This window comes from Salvia hispanica, chromosome 6, assembly GCF_029641045.1.
Source record: "Salvia hispanica isolate PSC_SH4W2 chromosome 6, Shi_PSC_v1, whole genome shotgun sequence".
Lineage (NCBI taxonomy): Eukaryota > Viridiplantae > Streptophyta > Magnoliopsida > Lamiales > Lamiaceae > Salvia > Salvia hispanica.
This window is the reverse complement of record NC_142697.1, coordinates 25,533,288-25,551,417: the sequence shown is the minus strand read 5'-3', so window position 1 is coordinate 25,551,417 and position 18,130 is coordinate 25,533,288. Positions and strand designations below refer to the sequence as shown.

Here is an 18,130-nt window from a genome sequence, read left to right as displayed (position 1 = left end):
TTTGTCACTTTCTTTGTCATTGCAACTCGAAATTGATAGAAAATTACAATATATATTCCCTTGGCCGAAAGTTCATATAATAAACGTACAATCACATAGTATATAGTTAATGAGTCAAACTAGCTTATCTCAAATAGAAAAAAGGAAAAATACTATATTAAATAGAAATATTAGCCAAATTGTCCTTTTGCTTCATTAATAAACGAATCTTACTCCATTTACTATATTTACACGAATTTTGCGAAAATTTCAATATTTGTACTAATGTAATTACAATGTTATACGATTATATATACTCCTATTTTGTTAGATTTTAAATTCGTGTAATTAAAGTGTGCATGTAAGGGTATTCAAATATTTAACACCATAGAAAAGGTGTTGCTTCGTGTATATATCATGATCCTTATTCATGTATATGCATTAAAAGACTAAAAGTAATGCACATACATATAAATAAACTACGGGCCAATTTATCCACAATTACTCACAAAGTAAGTCCAACTATAAATATTACTACTCCAACATAGGCATTGTCTAATATAGTTTGAGTAATTAAATTGTGAAGAATAAAATGAAATTTATCATTTGTTGATTGAGTTTGTATACCGGTTTTGAATCATAGAGTTTAAAATCTATGCACATCCACACATACTCCGTATATGGGAATTCATGATTTGTAATTTGTATTACTATACTGTTATAAGTGCACATATATAGTGTAAAATGTGACATGAAAAATGTACATTAGTGGTAATAGTGCAGCTCTAATTAAAAAGATAATGAGCGGGTTTCAACTTTCATGTGATGGAGATGACTTCATGGTTTGCAATAATTAACCTCAGGCTATCACCATCATGTACCGCTTTTTCATGAACAAAAGTGGAAAATTAGAGATTTTAAGGCATTCTCTTCTACAGTGTTCACATTTCTCATCAAATCCACCTTTTTCTTCTTATCTAGAGAGAGAGAAAGAGTATGTATATGTATAGTGTATAAATGGGGTTGGAGAGGAAGGGAGACAGAGAGAGAGAGATCAGAAATTGAAATGACAAGGGCTGTGAAAAGCCAAGTTTGGGAAAATGAGCATTGTGATTTATGAGGCAAGCCATCTAGTATTAGTGTTTGGTGCACCATTCTATGCATTTTTCTCCCCTTTGCCTATCCCTTGTCTCCCCCTCTTCAAATCAGTCCAAAACACACATCACACACACTGTCTCTAAACCCTCTCTATCCCAATATACATACACAACACAACACTCTACAATATATATACTCCATAACTCCCCAATTAAAACTCCATAGAACATATGTTTGTACCCCTGTCTCCTTCAAAACCCTAACCTTTTCTCCCATCCCCAAAATAAATTAGTGCAAACCATGCAAACACATTTCTTCCCACACATGTCTTGCTTGTACAACAATTTGGACGGCGATGAGGAAGACGACGACTGCTCCACCCTCCTCTCCCTCGGCCCCCCCGGCCAGCCCAACCCCCAAAAGTACCACCCCAGCTTCGCAGCGTACAAGCAGCACCAGCACATCCAAAACCCTAGCAATCCCGCAGAGAACGGCGGCGTCACCGTGGCCCTCCACATCGGCCCACCCCCAATTCCTTCCTCCTCAGTAAACCCTAGTGACATGGCAGCTGCTGAAGGGCAGTACTGGATCCCCACACCCGCCCAAATCCTCGTCGGCCCCACCCAATTCTCCTGCTCCGTCTGCAGCAAAACCTTCAACCGATACAACAACATGCAGGCACCAATTTCTATTAATTAAAATTCCATATATAGCAAATGATCTTCAATTTCTGAATTGTAATTGAATTTGTGGCAGATGCATATGTGGGGGCACGGATCGGAGTACCGGAAGGGGCCGGAGTCGCTGCGGGGGACGAAGGCGGCGTCATCGATCCTGCGGGTGCCGTGCTACTGCTGCGCGGAGGGGTGCAAGAACAACATCTCGCACCCGCGGTCGAAGCCGCTCAAGGACTTCCGCACGCTGCAGACGCACTACAAGCGGAAGCACGGCAGCAAGCCCTTCGGCTGCCGCAAGTGCGGGAAGCCCTTCGCCGTCCGCGGAGACTGGCGCACGCACGAGAAGAACTGCGGGAAGCTCTGGTTCTGCATCTGCGGCTCCGACTTCAAGCACAAGCGCTCCCTCAAGGACCACGTCCGCGCCTTCGGCCACGGCCACGCCCCTCACAACGAGAGCCTCTACGCCTTCGAACACCCCGACGACGACGAGGATGAGGACGAGGACGAGCTTAATTAAGCTAGGGTTTAGTTGAATTTTTTTAATTAGATTGTAGTATGTGAATTGTACTCGATGGAACATGTGAATCTTTGCTGCTGCCAGTGCCAATTTCTTCTTTTTCATTTCCTATTCATCCTGATCAGATTACTGATTAGTGACTCTTTGGCATTTAGTGTGAAAGAATGGAGAGAGAGGAAGAAAAGACAAATAGTAGAGTGAAAGCCATGCTTCTTCACTTATTAATGTTGGTAGTGGCAGTTACATGAAATTGAATATATCTTATTAATAAACATAATTGTGTTCAAAGAAATATACTAGTAAAAAGAGTACAGGTCTGTGAGGATCTACTGTTGATCACCTTGAAACACATGCTCCATAGATTTCTTTCACTGGAAAACACACACTAGAAGACAGGGAGGGAGGGAGAGAGGAGAGAAACTACTAACACTTTGATGGGGCTAAATGTCAGTGGGTAACAATGGACCACTGGAAGTTTCTGTTTTTGGGGTTTCACCCAAAGGATTACCTTTTACCTTTTCAGACCAACAACAAACAGATACTACATAACATGTTGCAGAAACACTGTTCTTACCATCTTTAACCTTAATAACAACAATAACATTATACATACATATTGTGCATGGCTTACACATTCTACAGTGTCAACATCCTATCAAGCCCCTCTTTTGGCTTGCTTTTTTGTCATCATTTTTTTCTTGCTCATGTCTCTTTGTAAATTGCCTAATATCTGTGCACCAAATTGATTGATTTGGGCATGCATGCATCCATCTCTTTTTTTTGGAACACTCTCTTTTTCATTTCCTTCTTCCTTGATTTATCGCTCACATCAACCCATGGTCTTGCTTCCCATACTTTCTTCATTTATGATACCAATATGGGTGGGGAGATATCTCCAAATCTGTGGCACTATCAGATTTCTTCAATTGGGTAACTTATGTTGGTGGCTTATTTTTACAAGCAATAGAAGAATTTAGTGGGATTTGGTATCATAGGGTTTAACTTGGAATTATGCAAATCAATATTTAATTTGAACCTTTTCATGTTTAGGAAAATTACTCATTTTAATTTGCTTCGTTTTTTTGGGTGGAAGGTTTTTCTAATTATTTACTACTCCTACTATTTTGAAAGAATTATACTTTATCCGAGTACAAAAAATAGACATGATAATGGACGAGATAGATTTTAATGCTCAATTGTTAAATAATGAGAAGGAATAAAAAAAGTGGTCCATAAAAAGTTGTTAAAGTTGTAGACCACAATATGTATAAGTTGTAAACAAATAAATGCATGAAACTACTACTACTATTAGTTTTATTTTATTTAACGAAGGGAATAGACAAAGTTCTCTCTAAATTGTACTAACAAGCAAATGAAATAGATAAAGTTCTCTCTAAATTTTAACAAGCAAATGACCATGCTTGTCTCATCTCGTATCTTAGTAAACAAAATTTATTAGATTTTCCCTTCCACAAAAATGTTAAAGTTTTGATTATCTTTTGATATCTACCTTTTTTATTGAGATATATGTTGAGATTTAAAGTTGCTCGAGCAAGCCAAGCCAAGGCTGTGGCTACCCATCCCTATCTTGCCTCCTTCAAATTAAAAGAGCCGTTTTTTTTATTTTCTATTAAGTCAGTTGGTAAACCATAGTTAGAATTTACTAAAAAAACAAATATGGAAAATGACAGTCAATTACTCTAAAATAAAGTCTGACAAATCAGAAATTGCTGTTTGTTAAGTAATTAATCGGATGAATGACGTATGCATAGCGTCAATTGCTCCCGACGAATCAACGACCTCATAGTTTCACTGCACCTCTACATTTATCTAAACGCTCTATACCTACCTAGATTCCCCTACCGGCCATCAAATTTTCACGTATTTACATCTAAGTTTTATACTCTACTTTATTTTATAACATAATGTTTCTCACATTCTAAAATTTTACTCCCTCCGTCCCATTGAAGATGACCCACTTCCCTTTTTGGTTTGTCCAAATCAAGATGACTGATTACTTAAAATGGAAATCCCTTTATCTCTACTTTATTCTTCCTCTCTTACTTTACTCTCACCACTTAACACACAAAATAAAATTGCATAAAATCTCATGCCGCCCAAGGAAAGGGTCATCTTCTGATAGGGACCTCATATTCTATTTTATTCCGGAAGGGAGCTGATATTCTCTCCGTATATTTATTTAGTTTATTTATATTTTAGTATTATTTAGTTATTATGATTTTATTTACTTTCCATAGTGGTTAGGATTTGATTTGCTTTCCTAGTTTATAGAAGATCTTTTTGTACCACACATATTATAAATATGTGTGGAGTCTTTCATTATTATCAAGCAGAATGAATTAAATTAATATTTATCATTCTCTCAAACACGGTTTCTCCCTCTTGGAGAAAACCGATATCTCCCTCAATCTCTCTCAAATTTACGCTAATCACCCCTTTTCTTCAAGATAGGCAATTAAAGCCTATGAAATTGGTGCTTTCATTAGGTTCTCATCCTCCTATTGATTTCTACCACCATGTCCGTCTTGCTGTCAAACTCTCCTCCAGACTCTCCTCCTCGGTTTTCTGGTGTTAACCCCATGAGATGGATTTTGGATGTTCAGGAGTATTTTGACTATCATTTGTTTTCTGATACTGATCGTTTGTTTTTTGTGAGGTTATTTTTTGACCATCCAGCATCTGTATGGCTCCACGAGTATCAACGCTCGAATCCTAATTGCTCATGGAAAGGATTTCTGGATGCTGTTTATCATAACTTTGATGAGGATGCCATTTACTTCGCCGAGAATAATAAACTTCTCAACAAAATTTCGTAGGCAGTTGCATATTTAGCAAAAAAGGAGGCCATGGCTAAAAAGGAGGCCACATCTGATTCTGTCGTCGAGACTATTGCAAAAAATGACTATGTGTCAACAACAAATGTCAAGTCTGATCCCGTCATCGACGAGACGGAAAAAGATGACAACGAATCGCCTCAAGCGTTGGATGAGGCAATGGCTTTGGTGGAAACCAAATGTCCTCCACAATCTCATAGCCCAAAAATCAATGTTGTCATCATTGGTTATGTCATTGAAATCGCTGAAGAGATCTCATGTCTGAAGATCGTTTCTCCATCATTCGTTGAGGTCACAAGCGATACAATTTTATTTGCAGATCTAAACAAAGACAACAAGATGAAAGATTATTTTTCCGACTTCCACCTTGAGGGCAAGGTGGTTTTCAACGGTGGGGGAGTTGATAGGGACCTGATATTCTATTTTATTCCGGAAGGGAGCTCATATTCTCTCCGTATATTTATTTAGTTTATTTATGTTTTAGTATTATTTAGTTATTATGATTTTATTTACTTTCCATAGTCGTTAGGATTTGATTTGCTTTTCTAGTTTATAGAAGATTTTTTTGTACCACACATATTATAAATATGCGTGGAGTCTTTCATTATTATCAAGCAGAATGAATTAAATTAATATTTATCATTCTCTCAAACACGGTTTCTCCCTCTAGGAGAAAACCGATATCTCCCTCAATCTCTCTCAAATTTACGCTAATCACCCCTTTTCTTCAAGATAGGCAATTAAAGCCTATCATCTTCCTTGGGACGGAGGGAGTACAATTTTATTATCCTTAGTACCTAATTTATGTGTACAAGACATCATTTTTCATGATAGTTAAAATGGAAATAATGTTTTATGAAAGAAAACATAGAGAAACAAAACTCTGCACAGAAACTAAAGATGATGAACAAGAAATCGAGGCAAGTTATGGTGAATTTGGTCAAGAATTTGTCGCCATTTTTCAAACTCTTTGCAAAATGGAAGTACATGCAACCGTATATTGATGAGAATAATTTAATTGCAACACAGATTTTACAGATGCTGTGATAATTATTCGCATATTAATGCACACATTTCTGTTGATGGATTAATATAAGTGAAGTCGATTACTATTGAATGTACTGAATGTGATGGATACATAACATATTTTTCTAGTGTGGGTTTATTGGTCGGAAATAATTAAATGCAGTTCGAAGTGGACGAATGATTATGGAGAATGAGTTTTACTTTATTAAAGGATAAAATTGTAAGTTTATAATAGTATGTATATGCACATCTATGGATTGATAGTTCAAAAATACCACAGTTCTTCCACCCATTTTTTTAAAGTCTTCATTTTGGAGTTTATACTCAAAAGAAAACTAGTGAGATGGGAAATTCAAGACACTTTTCGATCAAGAATATTCCAATTCAAGATTATACTAATTGTAAGTAGATTAGACCTAGATTTTAGGATTTTCTTTGAGTTCTATACCCCCACATACGACACATCCATGTTAAATTACAATTCAATAATTCATCAAGAAAAAAGGTCTAGATTTTAGACTCCCTGTGAATTCATTCTCTCCCACCTAAATTTGGACAAAACAAAACCAAACAAATTAAAAATTTTAAGTCAAATTAAAAAATCAAAGTCCCATCAGATGTGATGGGAATCTGCAAAATTAGAGATAAAAGATGAAGACAAGAAATATAATATTGCAGGATAAGATATGTATAAATACATAGAATTTATATGGGTGAATAATTTATAGTTACAAAGTTTATAGTTTGTCAGTCTTCAGAGGGTTCTTGAATGAACAACCAGACAACTCTCAGAATTTTCTGAGCCATCCCATTTTTATATGAGATTTTATGGCTGAAAAAAATCTACTAACTTCTATTATTTCCTTTTTATATCGAACAATATATACAATTCTACAGGTGTACATGATTTTGGATCAGTCTAGATGTTGGCCGTCTGAAATCAATCTCTCATAGCTTGATTTATTTCTGTGTAATAGGTACTGATTAAATTGGATTTAAAATAGAGTTTCTGATTCTGATGAATGACTTTGTGCTCCATTTTGATGTTAACATTGGGTACAACTAAAAGAAATAAACCACTAATTTATGCCTCAAAAGAATATAAGTTTGAACGCGTACAATTCAACTTTTATACTCCATTATTTTTGTTATTTGAAATGAAATTTTAGTAGTACATGAATATTAATGCTGCAAATTTTGATAGAGTCATGTGGTAAAAAAACGCTAAAATATTAAACAAATAATTATGTGGTTTGACTTTGAATTTAGCTACTTTGCTTAATTGAAGCGTATTTATAACATGTTGAGTTTCATTGTAATAAAGTAATAAGCTTAAAACATTTTTTAACGAGAGAGAACACATGCTTAAGCCCGCAGCTGAAAAAAAAATATTACTACTACTTGAACAAGTAGGAAAAGAAAAGAACATGTTGTTCGAACTTCGAAGATTCCTCCAAAGCCAATGGGTTTATTGCTAACATTGATTTTCTTTGGAAATGATCATGTTAAGACTAACTGATTACAAAATACAGATTTATGTTTCCTTTTGCAAAGAAACAAAGAGACAATGTAGGAGAGATATTGGTTGAACATTAAATAAGATGATAGATTAGGCCCAAATTTACTGGATTTAGCAAATACTTTTGGGTTTCAAATTCAGGAAAGCCCAACCCTCAACCAGAAACACGTGACTTGCCACAATGTATCTACAATTAAAAAATTGGTACTACTAAATTAATTATACTAGTACTAGTGGAGTACTTTTAATGAACAAGCATGTTTTTTTAATTGTATTTATTGTCTGTATTTTGGGCATGAATGATTGAATCCATTTGTACGACTTGATCAATTGAATGTACTATTAGCATATGCATATATAAATAAACAGGTGTGCATCTATATTTTTTAAATTTTTTTCCGCATAATATCTACAACCAGATCATTTATAATCTATATGTACATACTATTACACGTAGATGATTAAATTTCCCATTGATTTGCGGTTATAATGCAACTTTAAAAACTAAACTCATATTTTAAAAAATACTAGTATCATATAATATAATCTCTGAGTTCCCCATCATGAAAAAGTCCATTTAAAATTTGAAATTGTGCTACCATTTCATTATCATGCATGCATATGGGCAACAAATGTGATAAGAAGGATTAGTACAGCACGCCACTCCCAATTGATATTCCAACAAAGGCAAAAAAGATATTCCGAAATTAAAGCATGGCAGCTAAAAAGATATCAGAATTTTAAGAAAAATAAAACTAAATAAAAACAACAATTCAAAAATGTGAAAAGAACATATCTCTTTCATAGTAATATTACTAAGTTTTCAAATTTCATATCCACCTAAGTTCTCTTCATCTACCAGTCCTTTTTTCTCGTGTCTGACTACTGTACATTTACAAACATTTTTTCCCTGCAACTTGCACCAACATAATTAACAATCTACAATAGTGATTACACAACAAAATACACCTAGAAATTAACTAGTAAAAAAAATAGTAAATCTTGGTCACAAAGCATCAATAATCCTTTGTTTCTTGTTAGCATTTTTCAATCCGAACATGTCCATCTCCATCATCCTCTTCCCACCGCACGGGACCTCCGATATGTTCACACCAAACAGCCTCACTATCGCGGGGGGCGGCCCGCTATTATTCCTGGCCTTAAAATCTATGTAAAGCTGCCTATCCGGGGCGGTGGATCGCCCGAAAGTGACAATGTCGCCGGCCCGCAAATTCTTCTCCTTGACGAAACGGCTCCACCCTTTGGTCAGCACGTAGCTCTGGCTGCTATTCCAATAGGAATACCGAAATCTCCAAACGCTACCGCCGGAGTCTTCGAAGTTGAGCAAAACTCCTTTGGAGCTGTTCCCGCTCTGCAATGGGAAATGCTTCTCCGCGTGCTGCTTCGGGATGACGAGGCGGTTCAGCTTCCCGACGTCGCTGGGCGTCACGGCCTTCTCGAAGAGCTGCTCGGGGGCTTTGTCCGGGCGCGAGCAGGAGGGGCCGCGGCCCCTCCGGTCGCCCAGGTGGCGGCGGCTCTGCTCGAGCTCGTCGCCGTAGGTGTGCTTGCGGAGCATGTCGACGATCTCGGCTTTGGAGTGGGAGCTGAGGAAGGCGGCCTCGTCGTGGTGGCGCTCGGAGAGGGGCTTGAAGTTGGTGACGGCGTCGCGGCCGCGGAAGCGCTGGGCGGCGGTGTCGTAGGCGCGGGCGGCCTCCTCCTCCTCGTTGAAGGTGCCGAGCCACACGCGCTGGTGCTTCTCGTAGATTTGGGCGCCCCACCGCCCGTTCGGCTGCGGCACCACGCCCTTGAACCGCGACGACGGCAGCTTCCGCGACTCCGCCTCCACGCCGCTCTCCGCCGCGTCGATGATCACGCTCGCCCCGCTGCCCACGCGGCAGAGCTTCTCCGCCGCCGGCGGGCTGATCGAAATGGATTCACTAGTTGTGCTTTCATCTATGCTGCTTACGTCCATTTTTTCGAACAATTCTAGAGAGAGAGAGGGTGAAATATGGTTTATGAAAGGAAAGGAAATGAAATGAGTTATTGAGATGAGGGAATAGGTAGCTAGTATATATATAGGAGTAGCCCAAGGTTTTACGTTTGTGGAAATCAATATCTTTTGTATACTTGCATATGTTTCAAATAATACCACTACATCGTCATTTTTAGTATATTAAATTATGTTGATTTGGTATTAACACATCAAATGTGATGATCATAAAGTTTGTGTATGTATCAAAAACAATGCAGTGTTGTCAAATCAGCTTTGTTTACTGGTTGATGCAAATACAATTATTTTGTACTAGTATTTGTAAATTTGGATTAAATAGTAACATATGATAAAAGTGGATTATAATATTTTTAAAAATAGAAAAAAGGGTGAGGAAATGCTAGATGTGGGTAATGTGGGTCAACCCTTAAGATAGTAAGGAATAGGAAGATTCATGATGGGTAGGTGGGTACCCTATTTAATTAATGTTTACAACTGATATTTTAATCAAGAAAAACGAAATTGTAACTTGTATATGTATTTGTAATGTAATGCAATCAAGTACAGACTATAAAAGAAAAATAAAAGTTTATATTAATGAGAATAATATAAAAATGTATAGTAGGAGTAGTAAAGTATGTGTGTGTTGTGGGGCAGAGAGGTTGATGGGATTCACATGAGTGTGGACCGTGTATGAGTAAGTTCATCCCCCCTGAGCCAGCTGACTATCAGCATGGTCATCCCATTCTATGCCTATATACATAACAAATTGACATTTTTTATTGCGCAAAATCTTATCCTCCCATTATCATCGCCATTTTTATCATTGTATGTGTCAATATGTTTATATAGCTATATATTATTGCAGTACAAACTACTAGTTTATTACTAGATCATTTGATGTATTATTATAAATGTAAAATGGAATCACTTTTGTGGCATACATAGATTCCTAATGGCATTTACATAGGTGGAGCACCTTAGCAATCACTATTTATGAATTTTATAATGACTTTCACACTATAATTCACGACCCATATACGAAATTGATTAGAAAAAGGGTATATAATATTTTTCACATGAAGAATTGGGAAAAGAGTTGCAAGAGAGAGAGTGTGGATGTGGGGGCATGTTTATCTGGAGCAGCATTGGGTGCAATAAAAGCAGACAACAAATAAATGAGCAGATTTAGATGAAGTATCAGCATCAGATAAGATTGAAAATTATTCATGTAAAAAAAGTGAGAAATTGAAATAACAATCTCCCACTATAGGATGGGGGAGTGCATGGGCCACTGTATTTAGGCATGGATCACCAAAACTCTCCTATCCACGTCAATATTACTATCTGACATCAAATTACTTTCAACTTTTGTCTTTAAAATTTAATTAAAATCCATAAATTTATGTTTCATTCTTTTGGTGAGTGATTGATTTAATGAAAAATTCTAACTAAACTTTTCTTCTGGAGGTACTATTAGCTATACTGTGGTTGAATTGAAAGATTAACAATATTATGACTATTTGATTTATGTACGGATAGTAGTCCGATCTTCTGTAATGGGGCCCACTTTGTTTGCCAGCTGTAATAAGCCAATTTAAAGATTTATTAGCATTCAATAATTTGAGTTTTTCTTGGCCCCCATCATGGAGCAACCTCCACAATAATATATACTCAAAAATTCAACTAATTTAGGATAATGATATTAATTTGGGATCTCTATAAATGCACTTTAGATATTGCACAATGCGACCACCTTGTACATTGAAATATTGTTGTAAAATTATATATAATGCTTTTTTGATATATTCACTGTGTCCACTATTACTACTAATTTTAATAATAGGCTATACAAATTTTAATATAAAACTAAATTCATTAAAAATATATAAATAATTAGATGATTATTAATGAAAAATGTGTGACTAGTTAAAGAGATAAACTTACCAAAACTGAAATTTTCAAAACTTTAAGATTAAAAAAAAATGACTATTTGTTGTGAGGATAGACGAGAACGAATATCCCATTAGGAAACGAGTATAGAGTGAGTTTTATATTTGTAGTACTATACTTAATTTTTCAATTTACTAATTCTATCAAATCTTTTCAACTTGAATCGATTTTTACTATCAAAATTTGGAATCGCGACAGGACATAGTATTATTTCTTTTAAAAATAAATTATATATGAGAATATTAATATTTAACTTAATCTTTTATGAATAATTACTTGAACAATAATTAATTAAATTGATACAAGTTGAAATTAGATAATGTGCTCCAATCTCAAACCATAAACAAAGCCAATAAAAGATAATGGGGAAATATTTTTGGTGGATTGATAATGACGTTTGATCAATGGTCTCGCATAAATTAGGTTGGGTGTTAGACATGGATGGTAGAATAATTTAGAACCTTCCCTAATATTATCAAAGTAGAAAATTTAGTAACAATATACTTATAATTTTATGTTGATTATACAAGGTTCATATGATGCCACGTGAGCTAGTAGAGTACAAATTAGAAAAAGAAAATTCAACTAAAATGTGAAAAATGGTCCACAAAGAAAAGGAATTAGAGAAAAATAGGAAAAAAAATCGTACGGTAATTGTGCATTAGTCATACGGATAGCATGTCGATGTTAATGGCTCTCCTCGCAGGTGGGAACACGTGAACATGTGGGCTGTCACTCACACGGGACCATATATACGTACACAGATACACTAAATTTTACGTATTTCCTGAATTGCCCCTCATGTTGAAGTTGCAACAGGGAGATCGCATGACCATATTCGTCTTTTTCGTTTAATTAGTTTTTTAATTATATGGTTTTAGCACAATAATGCTAAGCGTTTCAAATTTAAATCGAACATGTGTGGATGCATTGTTTTTGGTCACTTTGAAATTTTGATCAATCTTCGTTCGTTCGTACCTTGAAGAAATTGATTGGATTAAATAATATTATGCCCCTCACTTTTGTATACATCATCTAACATCATTTCAGGATTAATTTATCTTGAAAACTCTTGAATGAATTCAGTTCTAAGTGAAACTGGTAGTATAAAACTATATCGTAACTAATATTTTTGCAATTCAATGAATGATATACCGAGTAAATTACTACTATATTACATCTTATTTCAATTAATAAAATAGACAAAAGATAGTCTTTCTTTGTTTGGTCGGTTTGAGATATTTCCTCAAAAATTGAATCAGAGGGTAAGATGTTTGTTTGCTTGGATTTTTTTTTTCGTGTGAAGTATTACACAACTCCTATTCCATTAAAAATATATTCTTTCTTTTCTTTGTTAGATTTGCATTTATGAATTCTGATGCTAGCTGCTATTTTTATTCTGTATAAATCCTTTGTTATGGAGTTGATTCCTTATGGACTTTCGATCACCACTTTAATAGTTAGAGACTTTTTTATTACCCAAGAGAATATTCAACTTAACTAATCTCTCTCTCTCTCTCTCTCTCTCTCTCTCTCTCTCTCTCTCTCTCTCTCTCTCTCTCTCTCTCTCTCTCTCTACTAATCGTAATAAATATTTATCCTATACTATTAATTTTAACATTTTGTAGAGGATTGCCTTCTTGGTATCATCATCACTTTCTCATCTCAAACTTAAGGTTCTGCCAATATGGTTGGTACAAATAGTAGTTAGGAATTAAAAATTAGGATAATTCCATAAATTTCCAGTCTAGTTTAAGGGGTATATTTTGGTTTTAGGCTTATTTATAACGATTATTATCAATAGGAATGCAAATGTTCTCTATTGTAGAAGGGCAATCTTATCGTTTCACATTCCTAATTATAGTAACATCAAAAAGACTAAAAACTGACCATACAAAAACATTCAAATTAGTAAACAAAAACGTTAACTTCTACAATGTTAATATTAATAAAACAAACATGGGATGTCACTAGTTTGATTGTATATATGTCACCTTTTACATTTAGTCACAAAAGGCCTACATTTATCCATATATGTTGTATATATATCCCATATGATATAGTACTCCTATATAATTATAAACATATAATCTCAATGCTCACTTTAGTATCTTAATTAATAAATTTTTAATTTATGTTTTTAAATTTTTTTTGTAATATTTACAAGCTTAATTTTTGTTACAAACTAACAATTCAAACTAACATTTCCATAACTAAAAAATATTCTCTCTTATTTTGGCTAATGCAAGATTATTAATTAGTTATTATTTCAGTTGGAGATGACTTAATATGTGAGTCATGTGACCATAGATGGGAATGCCACCTCAATCTGACCGACAAACGCGACTTTATAAACTCATCTCCAATTAAATATCTCAATGTTGGCACGTTTATGATGGGAATCTTTGAACTTTCCTAATTTCCTTTTCTTTTGGCTTGCATAAAATAGTTCCATTCCCTTGTTTCTTAAGACTTGATTGATACACATATTATATTAAATATTATCTCATGATAATGTGACAATTTAAACAACTGCGCCCGCAAAAATTAAAGAAAAATGAAATGAAAAAGTCATGAATTTGGTTAATGGTTTTTGGTGCATGACTAACTAGATGACGTCATACGCAAATTTGGATAATATCTGTAGCTTTTTATGATCTCGTCATCATAATTAAATTAATTATTATAATGTCTCCCAACTAAATTTCCCACTTTTCAGATACCTATATGTATATTGACATGAAGTTTCCATCGTATTATTTCTCTAGTGCAATTGTTTGATAGTGTTTCTCAATGTTATGATCGGGATTTTGGTTATTTCGAAAAACAATTGTTGAGGAGAATAGAACAAAACAAATTAAATGTTTTCAGCGTACCACGCTTTCTTAAGTGCAAATTGCAATTTATTTAACCTTTTCTTGCCACTAGTTTCTGCATCGCCATCGCATCACACAAAAATTAAAGCCATGCATTTCTTTTGTTTTTTTCTGTGTTTTTATTAATACTCTACAAATTGATCAGATATTGATAAATATTTATAATAGTGGGTGTAATTAGAGCAATTTTGTACCTAATAATAATATAAAATAGTTATAGAATATATTTGCATACCAATTATTCCTCTTATTATTACATACTCCATATCAGGGTTGATAGTATACTATTGTGACATGTGATGATATTATTAAAATAGAGGAATAAAGTACGGAACACTATATTGTATATTTAATTACATACTAGTAATAGTAGTTAACTAACATGGTGCTTGATTTTCTTAAGCTGGCGAGGACGAAGACAGACACCTTTTCAGGTCAAAACCGCGGCATTTTTGTTATTTATGATTCCCTTAATAAAATATTTAATTATTAGTATTTTTTATAAAAAATTTTTTATCATTTGAAGGTGAAAGTCCGAAAAAAAACGTGTCTAAGACATTAATAGTTTTAGGTTGTTTTTGGCAAAGTCCACATAATAATAAATCACATTAAACGAGTACTATCAGGTTGTACATTTTGATTTTTGAAATCGTCTTTCTATGACTAATTAAGGAAACCCTGTGATTCAGCCCATAAACATTCAAATTTGAGAGAAATAATAACTCCATTAAAAATAAAATTGAATTTTCCACAGAAATTTTGTTTGTGAGAATTTGTCAAATGAGCATAGCTGTCGCCTGTCAATGTCATTATCTCGAAGAATTTGAGACATGGGTTCCTTGTCACAGATAGAAGACTTGGAAATTTCATTGCTAATTTAATTATCCAAGTCCACCATGCAAGAAATCTGCAACGATTTAATTTCCACAACTACTTCTTTTGTTTCCCCTTTTATTACGCCAATGCAAAAAAAATAAAAACAAAAAATTACCTCTCTCTCTCTCTGTGTCTCTACATTGATACAAATTTTGGATTATATGTACGCAAATGATATAATTTAAATAGAAAAAGTTGTTAAAGAAAACAAAATGATGGAATCTAATTGAATGGAGTGAGCAAGTAGGGTGAGCAAGTGGAAAAGTATGCAACACGGCCAAGTCGCTTTTGTTGACGGGGATGATATTATTTCCAATTTTTCCAAATATTTTTTAAATAAATGGGACCACTATTGACATACTATACTATATAATAGTATAATTGAATTAATATAAAACCCTGCGTGCCACATAACTCTTCTCATTGGCTGAGAACTTGTGTCAGATATGATTTCTTCCTCTCTCATCGTAATTATAATTTCTGATGATCGGTGAATTGAAATAATAGCCTAACCAACCACTGTCTGCCCCATCAAAAGTTTATTATAGTTTGAATTTTCAAAAGTTGGCCATTTCTTGTACTAATATATGTCCTTCTAGACTATCTCATTTTCTAATTTAATTTCCTTTATGTGGGCATATTCGTATTCTCAAGAATAATGTAACCCTTTTTTATGTACATTGTTTCTAGCTTCCTTGCAACATAAAGTATTATACTATAAATTTGTAGGTGGATATATATGATGTTACACTTTAATTTATTTTAAAAAAGATAATTACAAATAATGTTTTTATATTGTCATGTTTTAATTTGTATATATTTCTCTTAATTCTTGCACTTTTCTACAGTATTGAAATTATATACACTCCCATTTAAATTATTGTTTAAAATGCAGTGTGTTAAAATTCTAAATATTTATTTCATAACCAAAATATTTTTGGTAGAATGCAGCAAAATAAATCAGGATTTTTTTCCATTATAACAACAACAATAATAATAGTGGTGGTGGTGTATAAAAACAAATAAATGAGAGCTGGCAATTGTAGCCGACATGCCACCCTATAATTTTAAAGTTATAAAAGTCAACATCAGTTTAAGCAAGTTGTTATATGTTAGTAATTATTATTCTAGCACAGCTTAATATCATCAAAATTGATACCTCAAAAAAATCGTGTTCCCATACTTCGGAAAATGATTGTTTATACGGCAAACAATTTAAATAGTAAATAGTATTAGCATGTAAAAATAATACTTTAAATAGTACATAACTAAATTAGCAATTTTGAAATTAATTAATTAACCAACTTTCTTAAGATTTCTTTGATATTTATATATAGATGTATAAGATGAATTTATTCTAAGGCAAAACACATTCTTAGGTCCTTATACTTTAATCAAAATGTTCATTAGGTCCTCGTACAATTTTTTGGTTTTAATAGGTCCTTATACCTTTCTCATAAATTTCATCACATCCTCGTACAATTTTTTCGTTTTAGTAAGTCCTTATACTTTGATTATAACTTTTATTAGGTCCTTATATAATTTTTTATTTTAAAATATCTTTTACTTTTATCTTTATAGACTATGCTAAGTTAAATAATGGAATATTAAAAAGTTCATTAAGTTTAATTAAATTTAGATTATTATCCAAGATAAATGTAAAAAAGTCCCTAAAATAAAAGATTGTACAAGGACCTAATGAAAGTAATGATAAAAGTATAAGGACCTACTAAAACGAAAAATTGTACGAGGACTTGATAAAAATATTGTGAAAAGTATAAGGACTTATTGAAACGAAAAAATTGTACAAGGACCTAATGAACATTTTGACTAAAGTAATTGAAAAAAGTCTAAATATTGAGGAGGGAGACCTAGTCAAATAGATGAATTTAATTGGATTTAGACTTTGAAGGAGTGGACTATAACGTAACGTACTATTCTTATATCTCTTCATTAGTTCTCGAAAGTTATTAATCTAAAAAAATTAAGATTTAAATAAATATATCTATCAATTTAAGTTGGTTATTAGTCTACTAGTAGACGTTTTACAATGCTATATATATCAGAGATAATTACCAGAAAAGGAAAAGATATACTATTATATTATTGAGGGTGACTTTGTTAGGCTAATTGCATCATTAGGTTTGCTTTTGATATCTTAAGTGGCCATGTGATTGGACGATTAGATCGAAACATTAATATTTTATACAGGGGAGTGTGAACGCCGACGTGGCTCATTTAAACTCACATAATTTGTCATAATCAAGCAACTAATTAAATATAAGTATATGCTTGCTTAACCAACAGAATACTACATGTAGACCACCAAATTAGTACTTAAAAAATAAACCTCACATGCTAAGATTGCTTCACATTTTAAAATTTGATTTGAATTCTGATTAGTCCAGTCAAAATAAAGCGTAAGTTTATTGATAAATGATAGCAGCCTGGAATTAGTATAAATATAAATCAATAAGACAAGAGATTAGTGTTTTAAAATATGACCTAAAAAGTCTTTGTATCCTTCAAAAATATATCTAAAAGTCATCAGAAGTTGTTTGTTTTTTCTTTACATGTCATGTACTGCCTAATTTTTGGAGTCAAAAATCAGAAGCCATTTTGTTGATTATCAATGGGCCATGTGAGGATTATTTTATCTTAATATTGGTTATTAGTTAGATCTAATATTACTCTAGATATATTATTATATCTTTAATAAATTGTTCATTAGTTAGTATTGAAATGTATTTTATTTTTACTACAA

At 33.6% G+C, this 18,130-nt stretch overlaps 1 protein-coding gene and 1 pseudogene across 1 annotated transcript; one reads left to right on the top strand and one right to left on the bottom strand.

Annotated features, from left to right (window-relative positions):
* The first annotated feature begins 1,051 nt into the window (after window positions 1-1,051).
* DOT5 (C2H2-like zinc finger protein) lies at window positions 1,052-2,494 on the top strand. The gene is made up of 2 exons (XM_048104985.2): window positions 1,052-1,755; window positions 1,834-2,494. Exons 1-2 carry the CDS (start codon window positions 1,378-1,380, stop codon window positions 2,269-2,271), a joined length of 816 nt encoding a protein of 271 aa, XP_047960942.1. The 5' UTR covers window positions 1,052-1,377; the 3' UTR covers window positions 2,272-2,494.
* A 5,957-nt stretch (window positions 2,495-8,451) lies between these two features.
* LOC125205837 (AP2/ERF and B3 domain-containing transcription repressor RAV2 pseudogene) lies at window positions 8,452-9,721 on the bottom strand (annotated as a pseudogene).
* Between the last annotated feature and the right edge of the window lie 8,409 nt (window positions 9,722-18,130).

Bases quoted from the DNA above. Each gene is read 5' to 3' on its own strand.
- DOT5 (XM_048104985.2), top strand. From the start codon at position 1,378: ATGCAAACACATTTCTTCCCACACATGTCTTGCTTGTACAACAATTTG. The intron at 1,756-1,833 runs GCACCAATTTCT...AATTTGTGGCAG, and splicing joins ACCGATACAACAACATGCAG to ATGCATATGTGGGGGCACGG.